The sequence below is a fragment of the Panicum virgatum genome, chromosome 4K, assembly GCF_016808335.1.
Source record: "Panicum virgatum strain AP13 chromosome 4K, P.virgatum_v5, whole genome shotgun sequence".
NCBI classification, from domain to species: domain Eukaryota; kingdom Viridiplantae; phylum Streptophyta; class Magnoliopsida; order Poales; family Poaceae; genus Panicum; species Panicum virgatum.
The window spans coordinates 42,711,443-42,727,639 of NC_053139.1; the positions used below are offsets into that span (position 1 = coordinate 42,711,443).

At 47.2% G+C, this 16,197-nt stretch overlaps 3 protein-coding genes across 5 annotated transcripts; all 3 read right to left on the reverse strand.

The window, feature by feature from the left end:
* Positions 1-58: 58 nt before the first annotated feature.
* LOC120704156 (haloacid dehalogenase-like hydrolase domain-containing protein 3) lies at positions 59-3,768 on the reverse strand. Of its 3 annotated transcripts, XM_039988440.1 has the most exons (5): positions 3,486-3,768; positions 3,019-3,363; positions 1,072-1,367; positions 770-976; positions 59-656 (listed from the first exon to the last, which is right to left on the reverse strand). In XM_039988440.1, the coding sequence occupies exons 3-5, from the start codon at positions 1,327-1,329 to the stop codon at positions 294-296; spliced, it is 828 nt and encodes a 275-aa protein (XP_039844374.1). In that variant the 5' UTR covers positions 1,330-1,367; positions 3,019-3,363; positions 3,486-3,768; the 3' UTR covers positions 59-293. The 3 variants fall into 3 exon arrangements, with proteins under 3 accessions (XP_039844374.1, XP_039844373.1, XP_039844375.1); XM_039988439.1 differs by having other exon boundaries at positions 3,019-3,762; XM_039988441.1 differs by lacking the exons at positions 3,019-3,363; positions 3,486-3,768 and having other exon boundaries at positions 1,072-2,868.
* Positions 3,769-5,285: 1,517 nt separating this feature from the next.
* LOC120705232 (basic proline-rich protein-like) lies at positions 5,286-6,727 on the reverse strand. The gene is made up of 4 exons (XM_039989698.1): positions 6,563-6,727; positions 5,813-6,408; positions 5,625-5,658; positions 5,286-5,317 (listed from the first exon to the last, which is right to left on the reverse strand). Exons 1-4 carry the CDS (start codon positions 6,618-6,620, stop codon positions 5,286-5,288), a joined length of 720 nt encoding a protein of 239 aa, XP_039845632.1. The 5' UTR covers positions 6,621-6,727.
* Positions 6,728-9,218: 2,491 nt separating this feature from the next.
* On the reverse strand, positions 9,219-11,318 carry LOC120705233 (protein ABERRANT PANICLE ORGANIZATION 1-like). The gene is made up of 2 exons (XM_039989699.1): positions 10,212-11,318; positions 9,219-10,094 (listed from the first exon to the last, which is right to left on the reverse strand). The coding sequence occupies exons 1-2, from the start codon at positions 11,156-11,158 to the stop codon at positions 9,506-9,508; spliced, it is 1,536 nt and encodes a 511-aa protein (XP_039845633.1). The 5' UTR covers positions 11,159-11,318; the 3' UTR covers positions 9,219-9,505.
* Positions 11,319-16,197: the final 4,879 nt, after the last annotated feature.

The following is a 16,197-nucleotide window of genomic DNA, read 5'->3' on the forward strand; positions in this document are numbered from 1 at the left end:
ATACAGAAATCAAAATGCCCTTTCACATATGTTAAAAACGGAAAAAACTCGTCGCACATGTGAAATCCATTTCCTCTTCTTTATTGATCCACATAGGTGGAAATCGGAACCAGGAAGTCTTCATCAGTAGACAGTCATGACACTGATTTGCTAGTCATATTCAGCAATCAGCATAAGCCCCAGTAGGCATTACAACAGCCAGCAGCTTAGGCTAATTACACTAGCCAGTAGTCAAGAACCATCACCTATCTTCAGTTCACAACCGGCGCATAAAAAGGAACTCTCTGTGGGCTTTACGCTCCCATCTTTAGCTTTTCAGACATTCTGTTCAGCACTTGAGCTGCTACTGTCTCGTGCTTCGGTTCCTCATTCTGGTTCTTGGTGAGCCACTCTTGAGTGGCAACCAGGTCAGGGAGCACTGTCGCGCCAGACTGCCTCCAGCTCTCAGCGTCGGCCGTCTTGAACCGGTCCAGGAGCAGCGCATGCATCCCAACGCTCCTCGCAGGGGTGTAGTCCTTCCGCATGCTGTCACCTATGTGGAGTGCTTCTTCTGGCGCAATATTTCCTGCCATCTCCAGCGCTATCTTGTAAATTCTTGGATCTGGCTTCTCGACACCAACAATGCCTGAAAACACCCCAAAGTCCCATTCCGAGCCCTAGTTGCAGACCAACATGGACCAGAATGTCAGGCTACTCAATTATGAACAATGAGAAAACAAATTATTACCAAAGCATGTAATAGTGTCATGTAATCCAGCGGATATTGCACCTGATTCAACCCTAAGGCTGGCAAGATTACATCTTTGTAGCGGTACTCTGCATTGCTGACAATCCCAACTGTGAGTCCCTTCACCCGCGCCCACCTCAGGAAGGGCAGTGCATCAGGAAATGCTGAGTATGGGGCCGAGGAGCCAAAAGCAGAATAAATGCGCCTGAAGATTTTCTCAAATGTCTCCTCATCATAATCATAGCCAGCCTGCATAACAAAATAGATTATAGAGTAAGCCCTCTCAACATAAAGAAGAGACACTACTAGTCCTGACAAGCTCCATATTTATAAAATGGTTTTACCTTAACAAACGAATTCTTAACACATGTCCTCCACCATTCAATGTTCGGCATCTTTGCTGCAAATCCAAAGCATGGGTACTGTCTTGCCATCTCAGTGTATGCAACCTTGAAGCCCTCATGCACACGGTTATAGTCAGGACATGGCATCCCAGCTGACTTAGCTGCCATACAGTAGTAATCCCCAAGATGTCCTTTGTAAGCGATAAGCGTGCCAGTCACGTCCACGGTGATCAAACGTAACTTTGAAAGGAGAGACATGCTTGATAATGATCTGAACTGAGGCCTTTATAGACAATCTATCAGTAGAGTCAGACAGGAACATTAGGATGGAACCAACCATTTTTTGCAGAATCAGCAAACCAGGGGTTATAAAATATTGCATGCTTTAAACATCTACAGAATTACTTTTTACATATAGCTGAATGCTTGAGCTCATATATCATAGGCATGAAAGGCGACAGCATCATAAGCTAAATCTTTGCACCCAGAAATTAACTTGCAATGAAATGCTCCTCCCTCCCTCCCTCCCAACTAATGCCCAAGATATTTTTTCCATATTCAGCTAATGCCTTTTGCGATGGATGGAACATGGAATTTAAGTAAAAAAGGGGCAATCTGCTACTATACAAAAATGAACGTTGCTAAAGATGAAGTAAATCAATGACACAGATCTATCAGCTGAATCAGCACGAAGTATAACACATTATAGAAAGAAAAAGTCTAGAAACACGACAAAGGGGGAGTAGATTGCAGGCATGCTGAGCAATAATATTGGCACAATAGTCACAGCGAAGCTCAATGTACATGGACATGATATAGCGAAACAAATTCAGCAGTGAATGCCGAGCACAACAACCCTGGTCTCTATCAAGAAACCCTCCAAACCCCTTTTAACCCCCCTTATTCAAGCAAAATCTATCTCCTTATTTATTACTATACCTCCAGGCCATCTAAGCTACCCTAGTTTAGATCCCATTCATTTTATTTTGGCAGAAAACAAAGCAGTCATCACCGAACTCCTAGCTTAATAACAGAACAAAAGCACCATGCCACACACATCCAAGCAAGTCTTAACCAGCAAATACTGAAAGTAAGGTCCTGTATGTTTCCACTTATCTAGACCTCGCTTTTCTGAGAAGCAAGATTCTGTGATAAATCAACTGTCTGGAGAATTGGCGGGCTGGATAAGCTGGGTGTTTGGCAATTGGCAGTCCTAATTATTTTGAGTTGATTCTCTAGGTTGAGTGGTAAAATGTCTGAAGTGCCCCGAGGCAGCTGATATCTCATTTTTATACTGAATACGAGCAGAAGTCAATAATTCTTATGTTAAGGTCACAAATATACCGGAAGATAGACCAACACTAATTTCTAAATTCCGAGTACATTAAATGATGGATAGAACTAAATCAGGAAACCATAGCGGTAGCAGTAGCATCACACAATGCACCCGTATCCACATCATCTCCGGAAGCACCTCTCATCATCTGCAGTAGCAGGATCCCTTCCCAATCCAGTGGCTCTCAAGTTCAAAGTCTTCCATTGGGTATACTTTTCTTTAATACATCCCATCGGTTTTTCATTTGCCCATCATTGTATAGCCTCTTGGTTCGTTCAAATAATTTTCGAACCAGGTTTGCATATCCCACATTATTCGAACATTGCATATTCCATGCAAATATCATTGAAAACCTTGGCGGCAAATGAATCCTATTTTGCCACAAGCTTTGCTGACTTTTCCATCTAAAAATCCAGGGGCTATTATTCCAAAGAATTGTTCCAGCAACTACCAGTCAAAAATAAATGCTATGCATATACCAGTAACCTACAACAATCCATCTATCTATGAAGCAAAACATGCATAACCATCCATCGAGCACAATGGCATATCCTCCACTAGACAATCATCCACTACTTCAAATTAATAGCAAGAGAGGGAGGGATACTTACAGCTCCTGATTGCCAAAATGGGGACGCAACGGCGCACAGCAAGGGAGAGGCAGGCGGCGCTGCTCCGGTCGGGGGAAGGGCAGGAGCGGCGGCGGTGCAGATCCTTGGTCGGGGAGGGGGTGGCAAGCGGCGGGTGCGGAGGGACGTGGAGAGCGACGACCGCCGCGCCTTGCCGGAGCGCGAGAAAGAGGGGGCGCAGGGAGGGTCGGCGAAGACTGAGGGAGAGGGAGCAGAGGGCACGGGAGGAAAACGGCCCTCTTACCAGAAAGTGGCAGGAACAAATCCAAAATGCTCCATTACCTCAAGCAAAGGATCGATGGTTGCAGCTCCGGTCGCCAACAATGCCTGCAAGGAACCCAAGAAACACAACATCCGGTCAGGTAATCAGCAGCAGTTCACCCCGCACCCGCAAGCTCCTATCTTTCTGCGCAACAACAAACAAACAGGTACGCCAGAAATCGACTAGCCTCCAGCCGCAGCAGCTGTCCAACCGGAAAGGGGAAAATAAAAATCGCGGCTTTGGGAGCTGAGATTTCAAGAAATCAGCGGGATCGGTGGAGATCGATCCTTCGCTTTCGTTGCCTATGAGGTCCAGGCTTTGGTTCGAGATGTAGCAATTCTGCTTGTTTTTTCGGGTGTTTAAGTACTGACTGGAAATGGAGAGTGGAAACCTCAAATCTGTGGAATTGGATGGGATACCGGCGGTGATTGTCCACGGTTTTGGTTCATCGGATTTTTTTATTAGGACTTGGGCAGAAAGCAGGTACGCGTGTCCTGTTGTACTAGGCGAGATGAAAAGTTTCAAGGTTGCAAGGGATCGGTGTACCATGTCAGCACAATAGACTACAGACCTAACACCGTTTGGATCCATGACTGCTATTTTTAATTTCCGGGCTGTTCTAGCATCAGCAACAGATTTTGGTTTCCTTTCAAAAAAAAAAACAGATTTTGGTTTGGGGATTGTGACCGGCTGTATTTTTCTTTTCGGCCAATTGTTGCCCGGCCCATTTGGCAGAGATTCTCCATTTCTACTATCTGAAAAGCCCTCCGAAATGGACGGTTTATGAATCTCGCAAGAAAACAAAACAAAAGATTTGTTCCCATATTTATGAAAAGAAACCCCATTCTGTTTCTCAGAAACTGAAACCGGAATTAAAACTTTGCCAAACATAGCTGAATACCTGGCGGGATACAAGCCTCTAAGCAATATATAACTAAACAATTGTACAATCGATTGGAGGTTATAGTAAAAGTTATTAGCTAGAAACATTCACTAATCTTAAATCGTTAGATTTTTTTAGTAAGAAAAAGTTCAATTTTTACTTTCGAACTATCGCAAAAGTCTAATTTTCAACCTTCAACTACAAAATCGAAAAATATAGGTCATCCAACTGTCAAAACCGGACAAATTTAACCCTTAGCGTGGTTTTGAAGGTGGTTTTGCATTTTCTAAAAAAAAGAAATAAATCTTATTAGATCTAAAAAATCAAAACTAATTCACTTTAAATCAAAAAATATGAAACTAGTACCAATTTTTTTTAAAAAATATAACCTATCTATTATTTCTCCATTTGAATCTTAGTTATTAAAAATAATAGGCATAACTATAAGCAACCAAATATTATGAACATAAAAAAAATTAGATTCAAGTAGCTCATAAGTCATGTGACAATAGATAGGTTACATTTTTAGAAAAATTTTGATACCCATTTCATAATTTTTTGACTTCAAATGAATTACTTATAAATTTTTTATTGTAAAATTGAATATTTTAATTCTCACAAAATGGATAAAACCCTTTAAAAACTATCCCAGGGGGCCAAATTTGTCCGGTTTTGATAGTTGGATGGTTTATGTTGTCCGGTTTCGTAGTTGAGGTTGAAAATCGGACTTTTGCGATAATTGAAGGGTGTAATCTGGACTTTTCCCTTTTTTTAGTAAGAGTCTACTTAAAAAAATATGAAATATGATTATTGAATAACAGTGGATCTTTTGGGATGCAAAAAGCAACATTGGTTCCAAGGAAAAAAAGTTTCGATTCTTGCATTGTTTTTGGTGCTCCAAATAAAGTCCAAACACACTCAAATCATTGTTCCTCAATATTTTGCAATTTTACCATTTGTTCATGATACCAGTCCCTTTCGTCTTACAAAACAGCACAACTACAAATAGAGGTACACCAACTAAACACAAAGAACATGACATCTCTTTATTGATGATGCACAAGATTACAAGAGTGCAACAAATCTCTAACGAAACCCACAGATTCACATGTACACGTATCTGCAACCATCATAACCTACAGAAACAGAACAGAGCCTGCATAAATTCTCCAGAAACAATTAAAACTACATTAGAAAACTGCCAATGAAAGAAAAAAAAACAGGATCGATTATTCAAATCGGCCCACGAGTTAGAAACTGCCAATGAGAGAAAAAAACAGGATCGATTATTCAAATGGGCCCTCCAGACCTGCGGGCCGTAGGTAGTGCAGTCCAGGCCCACTTCAATCGGCCTCATTGCTCTTGGGCCCAAATGGTTCACAAATACGCCCAAAAAAATATGAAATTTGCAACACGCCCGAGGCACTACGCGGCGAGGCTTACTGGGGTCTCTGGTGACGAGCACGGCGGCGCCGGCCTGGGGCGAATCCAGCTCAACCGGGGTCTTTCCTATCCCACAGGGCCTTTGCCTATGAAAAACAGTAATAAATAGGAATTTGCACTGATTTTTAACAAATTTATCGGGTCCGCTGACCCCAATAACTCCACGTAGCTCCGCCACTGGCGCCGGCGAAGTTGCAGGTCCCGCCGGCAGCCTTGGTGCGCTGCCAGTAGCTGTTGAAGGCGTAGGACGCGTGCGTCGCGAGCGTGTCCGGCAGGTAGCACTGCCCGCCGGGCGCCGCCGTGCCGCAGTCCGCGCCCGACCCGCACGTGTAGTCCATGGCCGTCTGCACCACGGCGCTCGCAGCCTTCGGGTTCGCCACGCACCACAGCCCAGGCGGCCCCCGAGGCGGGGGCTCCGGGAACGCCACCGGCGGCATGAACGCGAGCGGCGGCGGGCTGCCACCCAGCGTGATGGACGTCGTCGGCGAGCCGGCCGGCGGGGACGCGCCGGGCGGGCTGATGATGCCCGGCGCGATGGACGGCGAGCCGGCCGGCGGGGACGCGCCTGGCGGGCTCGCCATCGGAGGCAACGGGGCTGGCATGGCAGGTTTTGCGTGGGGAGGGTACAAGCAGTAGGGAGGTGGCGGAACGCCATTGGCTGCACCAGTTGATGGCCCGCCGCCGCCGCCGATCAAGTCTTTGAATGGTGGCAACGTCGGCGAGTTCACGAGGTTGGGGGGCGAGTACTTCCCTGTTTTTGACATTGACGCACCATCTGCCCAATCTGTTGCCCAAGCATACATGGTGAGGACAAAGAAAATTAATTAGAAGCTATCAAGCATCACATACTATTTGATCAAGAACAATATAATAGGCAATTAACAAGACTGAAATGTGCATGCAGTGTGCACTTGCAGAGTGGAGCAGTTTGCTATTACCATATTGCATAAAGATTATGAGTGCTTCGATGAAAATGAAATAGTTCTTGATGATCATGATGGTTAGCTCCAAGAGTTTGCCAGAAAATGTGTGCTTCTGGTGACAAGGGAGGATGCATGCGAGTGATGGCTATTATACAGGGCTATAAAAGTGATGGGGGGAACAGATAAACAGTGAGTTGGGCAGGCAAAGGGGAGGCAGCAAGAATTCACCAGCTGCAAAGTTGCATGAGATTGATTTGTTAAATAAATGTTTATTTTGATGCGCATTAGTTCCAAATTGTTCCCCGGCCTTTTCTCCAGGTGAAGTTTTGGCACCTGTGCTTGCGTGGTCAAAGAGAAATTCAAAGGAATACTGGCGAAGTTGAGGAGAAATTGGCAAGGAAAGAAAAATAAAGCTGTGTGTATGAGCTGTACCTGTCTTTTCCGTTGCTTTGGTTCCACTCCAGCAGAGGCAACAGGCTCATCAGTGCCTTGTTTATGCATACATGCAATAAGTTGGGACATACTCGTAGATGCAAATTTTGATTGGAACCACCAAATGTACTGCGTCTGTAATTCACTTTTAGCATCGCCCAATCGCTAGCAGTTGCACGCTGAAGGAATTTCGTGGAAATTTCACTTGTTACAAGATCAGCTACTCTTCTGTCTTCTCCCCTCGATCTGAAGTGTGGAAAGTTGGTATAAATTCAGTAGTTTGTGAGAAGCCCTCGTGGCATTCGTACACCTACGGACACATTAGTAAATTTCGAAAGGTACAGTCTACTGATAAGTGAAGTGAAAAGAAAACTCTAGCTACGAAGCAGTGCTACGCTCCTAGCCATGCTTGGGGTAGTCTGCTTTGTCTTTGCTCATGCCAGGCATGCAGGCTGTGTGGCTGTGTTTAGTTCCCTGAAAAAACACTGCAGCGCTGAAAAAATATTGTAGTAGATTGTAGCAATTTTCGTTTGTTTGTGGTAAATATTGTCCTACCATGACCTAACTAGGCTCAAAAGATTCGTCTCGCAACGTACATCAAAACTATGCAATTAGTTTTTTTATTTAACTATATTTAATACTCTATGTATGGATCATTTGCTATATTTAATATTTCGATGTGATGGAGATGTGATAGAAAGTTTGGAAAGTTTGAAAATTTTGTGGGAACTGAACACAGCCTGTGAACAAAAGAATCTAGCTCTGGCTGGGAGGGCGCGGCAGCAAACCGGCCGGGCGGCCGGGAGGGATTTCCGTGGGCACTGGCAGCAGGCTGTGTGATCCGGCCGAACAGTACTGTACTGCTCCACCTGCACACGCTACAGTACTAAACTCATGTGCATTTCCCATAAGAGATTCCTCCGTTCTACTGTACATTGCCAAAAATAGTCCCACTGTACACATGCAGTTCCATGTATCATTACTGATCTTTTGTTGCATATGCTTTCAGAGTTTTCTTTAAGATAATTAAGTTAGATATGTAAGCTACTTGTTGCATTGGGACACATAAAATGCATTGATTTTGTGATCTCGCTGGATAAACAACTAACATATGAAGATTTGCGGATCGGGTATGCAAACGATTTTGGGGGAAGTTCTGAATATTCTGATCCAGCTGATGAAAAGAAACTCAAAGCATGCATGGTTTCTAAAGAGCAACTCGGACTTGCTTCGAACTTCTTCAGATGCTTTCTAGTTTTGCTCCAAACTAGAGAGATGCATGGGATGATGTTTGGTTTTAGGCGTGTTTGGTTTTAGGATGACTGAATTCATAATCTAGTGTGAGAAATGAGTAATAATCCTGTCAGTACACGATGGGATGCCCAGTCCCAAGGTGGATGGAGCAACTAGCATGGATACATACACACTGCGTCACTGCCCAAACCAAACCAAAAGCACTCATTGCCACTATCTGTTCTAAAACTTAACTCACCAGAATTAATCATCCCAGCTAAGTTTCCAGTCACTTGATCATTTCCCTCTCCTTCAAACTTTACAGCCACTCGGCACATTCATAATCTACTGAACTGAAAGCCAAATAGTTCTTTGTCTTCTGTACATTCTCTAGAGAGCAAGCACAAAATTAAATATGGTTACTGAATTCTATGAAAAGGGCTTCTGAGACGTGATTTAACTAATCTCAGCATCTTGCCATGGCATTGCCATCTGATGCTATAATGGCACCGGCCAATGATTTGAGGAATGCATTTCAAGAACAGCATATATAGCTTCCTAGCTAGTAGTATGCATATGATCTTATGAATGAACCTTCACATCTTTCACAACGACATTTTATCAGAGCAAACATGTGTAGACTTCATCAGATGATCTCATGACAAGAAGAACATCGTAGCTTCCAAGCTATAGCTAGTATGTCTTATGAATGAACATTCACATCTTTTAGAACGACATTAATAATTGTTATCACCAAACAGGTATAGGGACTTCGTCAGATGATCTCATGACAAGACCGACAAAATAAGCACATGATCGAAGGAGGCTAGCTCCAGGAAATTATTTGGCCTATAGATCACATCACCACAAGCTAGTTCATTCATTGCATTGGCCACAGAACGAGACCACTTCCAAAGCCAGAGGCCCATTATTATATTAAAATGGTCCATTTTAGATTGCAAATTAATCACTTTTGCAGTACGTAGGCCCTTTGCACCAAGCAACAAGTTGCAAATATAAAAACATTACCAATAATTCTCATACATAAATCATGAAATAGCGCTCAGTTACCACTAAGAACAAGCAACATCGATCAAAGAAGCATGGAACATCTCGCTGCTAAAGCTTACCAAGGAAATTATTAGCACACGCTCTAGGAGGCATCTGATCTGATGAGGATGCAGAGGCTTGATGACTTCCATGATCTAGAGAATGCATATGCATGGCGCCATAGATCAAGCCAGCATATATGCAGCAGCCACGCACGCAGGAGGATCGGAGCACCAAAGCAAGCTAGCCCTGCATTCCGTGCAAGGCCGCCGGGGCCGTGGCGTCGAGGAGGCCGATGGCCGGTGTCGCCAGACGGGGCTCGTAGGCGAACACCCTGAACCCGGCGCCGATGCCGATCCCCCCGCCGGCGTACGGGTACGGGCACGGCGGCGCCCACCGCCACTCGTCGTGGCGCGAGTCGAACACGAGCACGGGGCTCGCCGGCCCGCGGGGCGCCAGCACCACGAAGTCGCCGTGCGCGGCGCACTCGAACCCGCGCCCGGCCTCGGCCGCCGCGAACTGCGCGTGCACGTCGGGCGGCATCCGCGCCACCTCTGTCCACGCGCCGCCAACGCCGCCTGCCGCCGCCGCTCCGCCATGATGGCCGCCGCCGCGCATCGTCCAGACGCGCACGCTCCGCGGCACGCTGAGGCGGCTCTTCTCGACCGCCGCGACCAGCGCCACCCTCGCCTCGCGCTCCCTCCCGCCGCCGAGCTCCACGAGCGCCGGCGACCGCAGGAACCTCCTCATCGGCGGCTGCACCTTGCTCCACTCGTTGGCCGCCACGTCGAACACGAGCACCGCGAACGGCGACGAGCTCATGCAGTAGAACCTGCAGCAGCAACCAGTTGGGGTTGAACTTGCATGCGATCGATGAGTTCATCATGTTGTTGTGTGCAGGTGTGTGAGCACATGTGCGTGCGCTTCGATCGGGATGGATTTGCTTTACCTTCCAGAGGCGAAGGCCATGCCGGCGCGGGGGTCCAGGGAGGAGAGGCGGGGGAGGAGGGAGCTCGGGGCCCAGAAGCCGGAGGGCGGGACGGAGGCGGCGTCGGCGACGAAGGTGTCGGCGGAGATGTTCTTGACCGCGTAGGGGGACACGAGGTCGTCGCCGGCCACGACGGCGATGAAGGAGGTGGGGCCGGCGGCGAGGCCCACGGTGGGGGAGAGGCGCGCGCTGGGGCAGAGCGGCAGCGGCGCGAGGAGGCGCGTGATGGGGTTGGCGAGGAGCAGCGTCTTGTGGCCAGACGCGTCGGACAGGAAGGCGAGCAGGCCCGCGGACGCGGCCGCCGGGGAGAACGCCGCCTGGGCCTGCCCGGCGCCCGGCGCGGGCAGCGGCAGCGGGAGGCGGGACCAGGAGGGCGCCTGCCGCGTGGGGTCGAGGAGGAAGAGGTGCCCCGCGGATGGGACGGCGAAGGCGAAGAAGGGGAGGTGCGGGGAGAGGAGGAGGTGGGAGTGGAGGAACGGCGACGAGTAGAGGAGGCTATAGAAGCGGCGGCAGGCGGCGCGGAGGCGGAGGAAGGACGGCGTCGGGAGGCACGCCAGCACGCGGTCCACCAGCGGCTGCGGCAGCCGGCGCCACACGCGGGGGTCCATCTCCCCCGTCTCAGAGGACGACGACGACGACACGAGGAGGCGCGGCAGGTGGTGAGGAGGTTGGTGCATCATGCTGCCCTCCTGCTGCTGCTGGGTGGCCGGATCGGAGTGTGTGCGTGGGAGATCGAGCTGGGGAGATCGGAGTGAGAGTGAGAGCTTGCTGCAAGCCTGCAGGTTTGAAGCGGTGAAGTAGCTGGAGCTGGAGAGGGCAAGGTGGCGCTGATGATAAGCCCTGCCCTGCAAAGGTTGGAGCTTGCAGCCAAACGGGAATGGAAGCTGGTTTTTGGAACGGAATCGCATATGATTGAGATCGCAATAACATGAGCAAAACGGCGATCTACATACTGGAGAGCTAGCTTTTTGCACATTCTCTACTAAATTCCGTGGAAAGAAAATGTTGGATCATCTAGAGTGCGATGTTAGAGCGATTTCGAGAACATGTGTTCTGTCTTGTGATAGCTTTGCTGGCCGATCGAGTCGTAGGCAGTCATAGCCTTTGCTTAGCTTTATTTCGTTGTCCTGTCATTCTATGCATGTACACACACAAGCATTGTGAAGACGTTGGCAGCAGTATGGCAGACGTCGGAGGCAGTATGTGTTGCTGAAATCCAAGACAAGGTTGCAAGAACAACACGACGACTAGTATACTACAGTCCATTTTCATCTATGAATTGAGCTGCATGCTGGTGTTCTCGCCTTCTCGGCGTATCTTTGCGCGACGATCTCAAGATCAGTAAGGCCCTGTTTAGTTTAAAAAAAATTCTTACAGTATTGATCGTGAACTGACGTCTAAATCCCACACACTAAATGTCTTATACGTGGGTTTAGAATATCAGTTTTTTTTCCATGAAGAGGTCTATGACATCAGTTGACTCTCATCAAGCTTATGTGCACATTTTCCCTTAAAAAAGGTTATGTGCACAAATGTATGATAAGAGAAAAATTTCTCAATACCATTAAAAATTATATGGATTCCTTCAACACTATTAAAATTATTCATGCCCTTGATGGTCATTATTTAAAGGAGGTAAAAGTCCGGTTTACAGCCATCGAACTATCCTAAAAGTTATATTTAAACCTTAAACTATAAAACCGGATAACTGAGGCCATCCAATTGTGGGCAAATTTGACCCTTAGGGCGGTTTCGAAGGTGGTATTTTTCTTTAAAAGAATCTAATTCGATCCAAAAGAATCAAAACTATTCATTTTAAATCGGTAAAATAACTAATATCAATTTTTTTCTAAAAATGTAACCTACCTATTATTTCTCTATTTGAACCCTAATTATTCAAAAATAATGGGCGTAACTACAAGCAACCAAATATTATGGATATTAAAAAATTGGATCCAAATAACTGACAAGTATCATGCCAATAGATACTCTACATTTTTAGAAAATTTATGATACAAATTTCATTTTTTTTACTTAAAATGAATTGCTTATGGATTTTTTGGTTTAAATTTGAACATTTTTAATTCTCACAAAATGGAAAACTACCTTCAAAACCGTCTAAGGGACCAAATTTGCCCCGTTTCACTAGTTGAATGGCCTCTGTTATCCGATTTCGTAGTTAAAAATTAAAAACTAGACTTTTATGATAGTTCGAGAATGTAAACAAACCTTTCCTATATTTAAAATTATCTGTGTTCCCTTCTGTACCATTGTCATAAGATTTGTTCCTCCATATATGGATCCACAGTCCACAGCTAAAGACTAGCAACCTCAAATGCACCATCCCGATGGTGAAAATACCTCCTCAACGGTGATTTCTTCAGCAACTTTAATTTGCTGCCATGCAGTTCGTCCGCGTGGCGCATCCACCATTAATGCTGATCGGGAAATTTCGAATCACAGACGCATCCACCATCTGTTCATGGAGGGGCGGATCTGCATGCGGGTTAGGGGGTCACGTGCCCCCTACCTCGCTAAGATCAATGAATATCCTTTATGCCCCTCTGTTTTTGAGGAGAAGAAATGAAGAAGGAGAGGAAGAAGAACAGAATGGGGGAGAAGAAGAGAAAAAAGACGAGCTCTCTCTTCATTTATTAGCCGGATTCGCCACTCACCTAGCTAGGGCTTACATGTAGTACACCCTTATCTTGAGAGGCGCTTGCCCTGATTTATTTTTCTTTTTGGTTGCGATCCTGTTTAGTTGGTGAAAAATTGTTGGTTTTGATACTGTAGTCTATTTCGTTGTTAATTGACAAATAATGTTCAATCATAAACTAATTAAGCTTAAAAGGTTTATTTCGTGTTAATCAGTTAGACTGTATAATTAATTATTTTTTAACTATATTTAATACTCTATGAATCTGTACATCTGATGTGATGGGTACTTAAAAAAATTTGGGAACTGTAAGTCGTCTACAGTAGACAGCAAGGCTAGCTAGCGAGTACTCCTGTACTTGTAAGGACCTGTTTAGATCCGACTCCGTAAACTCCGTAAACGCAAAAAAAATCACATTGAATATTTCAACATATGCATGGAGTACTAAATGAAGTTTATTTATAAATTTTTTTGCATAGATGGGCTGTAAATCGCGAGAAGAATCTAACGAGCCTACTTAATCCATGATTTGTAACAGTGATGCTACAGTAATCATCCACTAATTATTAATTAATCATGAATTAAATTAGCATCAGATTCGTATCGTGATTTACAACCCATCTGTGGAAAAAAATTTGTAAATAGATTTCATTTAGTAATTCAAATTAGTAAGATTTTTTTGAAATTTTTTTTACAACAGAACTAAACACGGCCTAAGTAGTGTAGTGGCTAGGCTTGCACGGAGAGAGCTAGGGCTAGCTCCTCGATCGAGTTGACGCGGAGTAGCCAACACACAGAAGCATCGTCAGCCTTTCCCTTCCAAAAGGCTGCTGGAGAGAGAGAGAAGGTGGGGTGTGTGTAGTAGAAAAGGGAGCCATGGTCGAGTTGACGGCGGGCACAGCGCAGGGCCAGTAGCCAACCGGCCTGTCGACCTGTCGCCGAGGCATCATGCGATTTGTCTGTTGCCACTCCCGCTCTCGCGTCCCTGTCGCGGCGTGGCGTTGCTTGCGCCCCCGTGCTAGCTGCCGCTGTCCCGATCGACACCCCGTTTCCATTTCTGCACAGTGCCAAGCCCTTTCTGAAGCTCACGCCGCGCTTGCTTGCACACGCCCGGCACCGGCAGCTCCAGCTCTGATAGCTCTAGCTGCGAAGCATCAAACACGACTCCTGGGACAGGCGACGAGCCATCCGTTCCAGGTCTCGCGGGCCTGAACCTGACACGATTGCAAGCAAAATCGATGGATGGATGGATGTGGGTACAGTTTCGTGCTTGTCAGGCGTAAGAGACTAGGAATGTCAGTGCGGAACATTTCATCAAACCTCTACGCATGTGCATGCATCAATCTACTAGTAGCTATTTAAACGAAAGCTCACATCCTGATAATTCTTTTTTTTAAAGTAGGTGTATGCATCCTTATATTTCAATTGAAGATAGCTGTCAATCCATTTCTTCTTTTTTAAGTCGTGCGCACATCCTGACATTTAAATTTTGTAACCCCTGATCAAACGAAAGGATAATATAGTTAGCAGCAAATTTTGTATCCTTAGATGCACACTTGGAAATATTTTCATATGATGTCCATTTTACAGACACAGAAACTAGAATGTAAATTGCCCATGTATATACTGCATTAAAACAGAAGTTTTAATTGAGTTATGACTTTATATGCAAGTTCAGTTTCATCGATGGGAAGAACAAAAAAAAAGAACCAAATAAACCTCTTTGTTTCTGGACCGTTTCCTAGCTGCTTAAAAATAGGCACGCCAAGCATATGGGATTTGTGAAATTTCAGTTGACAGCTTATTAGGAGTGCTGGCAATGGTGAGTGGTACCTGGGAGGGGTCAGGGATTCAGAGTTTTAGGACTGTTGGCGGGTACGGACACTACTATAGAATAGGCTTTTAATTCTCCTCATTTGTCCCGACCGTCGTTGGACCCGGGACCAATGAATGCTTTAGTCCCGGGTCCAAATGGGTAGCCAAGCAGCTGGGAGTGCAAGACCTTTTGTCCCGGTTGGATCCACCAACCGGAATCAAAGATCACTTATTTGTCCCGGTTGGTGGTTCCAACCGGGACAAAAGATTCCTCGGCTGAATGGTCTCGATTGAAAATACTGATCGGGAGTAAAACGAGCACATTAGTCCCGGGCGGAATCAAGAACCGGGACTAAAGACTGGCATGCAATTTTTTTTTCTTTTCCCGTCGCCTCCCATCCCATCTATACTTATCTATCTTCTCTCCATCGTCTCTCCCATCCTCTCATTTCTCCCTTATCCTCTTCCCTCTCCTCTCCTCTCCATCTTCCTCTAGCTCCTTTCTTCCTCTAACGCCTGATGTCTTTGTGTTGTGCTGGCCAGGAGCAGAGCAAGCGGCGGCGGCGGCGCAGGGCCGCGGCGAGTGGCGGCCGCGGCACTGGGAGGCGGCGGAACGGGGCCCGGCGAGCGGCGGCCGCGGCACTGGGAGGCGGCCGCACGGGGCCCGGCGAGCGGCGGCCGTGGCACTGGGAGGAGGCGGCGGCGCGGGGCCGCAGCACTGGGACGCGGCGGCGAGCAGCAGCCGCAGCACCGGGACGCGGCGGCACAGGGCCCGGCGACGGCGGCGAGGGGCCGCGTCGAACCGCGGCGGCGAGCAGCAGCCGCAGCACCGGGACGCGGCGGCACAGGGCCCGGCGATGGCGGCGAGGGGCTGCGCCGAGCCGCGGCGTCGGTGCCCTGACTCGGCGGTCCGGACCCAACCAGTGATGATGCTGCGTGTTCCTCGTCCCAGATGTTGATGCAAAAGGCAATACAGTAACGCACGGGTTTATCCTGGTTCCGGCCGTGGGGTCGTACGTCCAGCAAAGGGGTGTGCGAGAGCACTGTACTATCTTGCACCGGGGGTGCTTGTAGTAGGGGGTACAAGCGAGGCGAGAGAGAGGGAGGGAAGCTCCCAAGTCTCTGCTAGAGGAGGAGTTGATTGAGGCGAGTGCCAATATCAGGGTTCAGTGGAGCGGGTGTGCTCTGCTAGTAGTGCGAAGCGTTGTGTCCTACCGAATGGGCCGACACCCCCAAGGGAACGCCCGCCTCCTCCTTTTATAAACACAAGGAGGGACGGTGTACATGCACAGGGGGTCATGAAAGTCATCGTCTTTTCCCCGAATCGCGGGGGTGTAGTGGTCGAGCACTGTAGGAAGTACACTGTGGGTATGGCGTCGGGCGTAGCTGTCATCCTGGGCATCTTCCTTGGTCTTGCGGAGATCACGCCGGTGTCTTGGCGGCTCCAGCGGGCGATGTGGCGGCATTCCGAGGGTC

Coding starts and splice junctions, on each gene's coding strand:
- LOC120704156 (XM_039988440.1), bottom strand. CDS start 1,329: ATGTCTCTCCTTTCAAAGTTACGTTTGATCACCGTGGACGTGACTGGC. Junction 977..1,071: donor TTAAGAATTCGTTTGTTAAG/GTAAAACCATTT, acceptor TTTGTTATGCAG/GCTGGCTATGATTATGATGA. Junction 657..769: donor CAGCCTTAGGGTTGAATCAG/GTGCAATATCCG, acceptor GTCTGCAACTAG/GGCTCGGAATGGGACTTTGG.
- LOC120705233 (XM_039989699.1), bottom strand. CDS start 11,158: ATGCGATTCCGTTCCAAAAACCAGCTTCCATTCCCGTTTGGCTGCAAG. Junction 10,095..10,211: donor ATGGCCTTCGCCTCTGGAAG/GTAAAGCAAATC, acceptor TTGCTGCTGCAG/GTTCTACTGCATGAGCTCGT.
- LOC120705232 (XM_039989698.1), bottom strand. CDS start 6,620: ATGATCATCAAGAACTATTTCATTTTCATCGAAGCACTCATAATCTTT. Junction 5,659..5,812: donor CCGGCGGGACCTGCAACTTC/GCCGGCGCCAGT, acceptor GATTCGCCCCAG/GCCGGCGCCGCCGTGCTCGT. Junction 5,318..5,624: donor GCTCGTCACCAGAGACCCCA/GTAAGCCTCGCC, acceptor CTGTTTCTGTAG/GTTATGATGGTTGCAGATAC.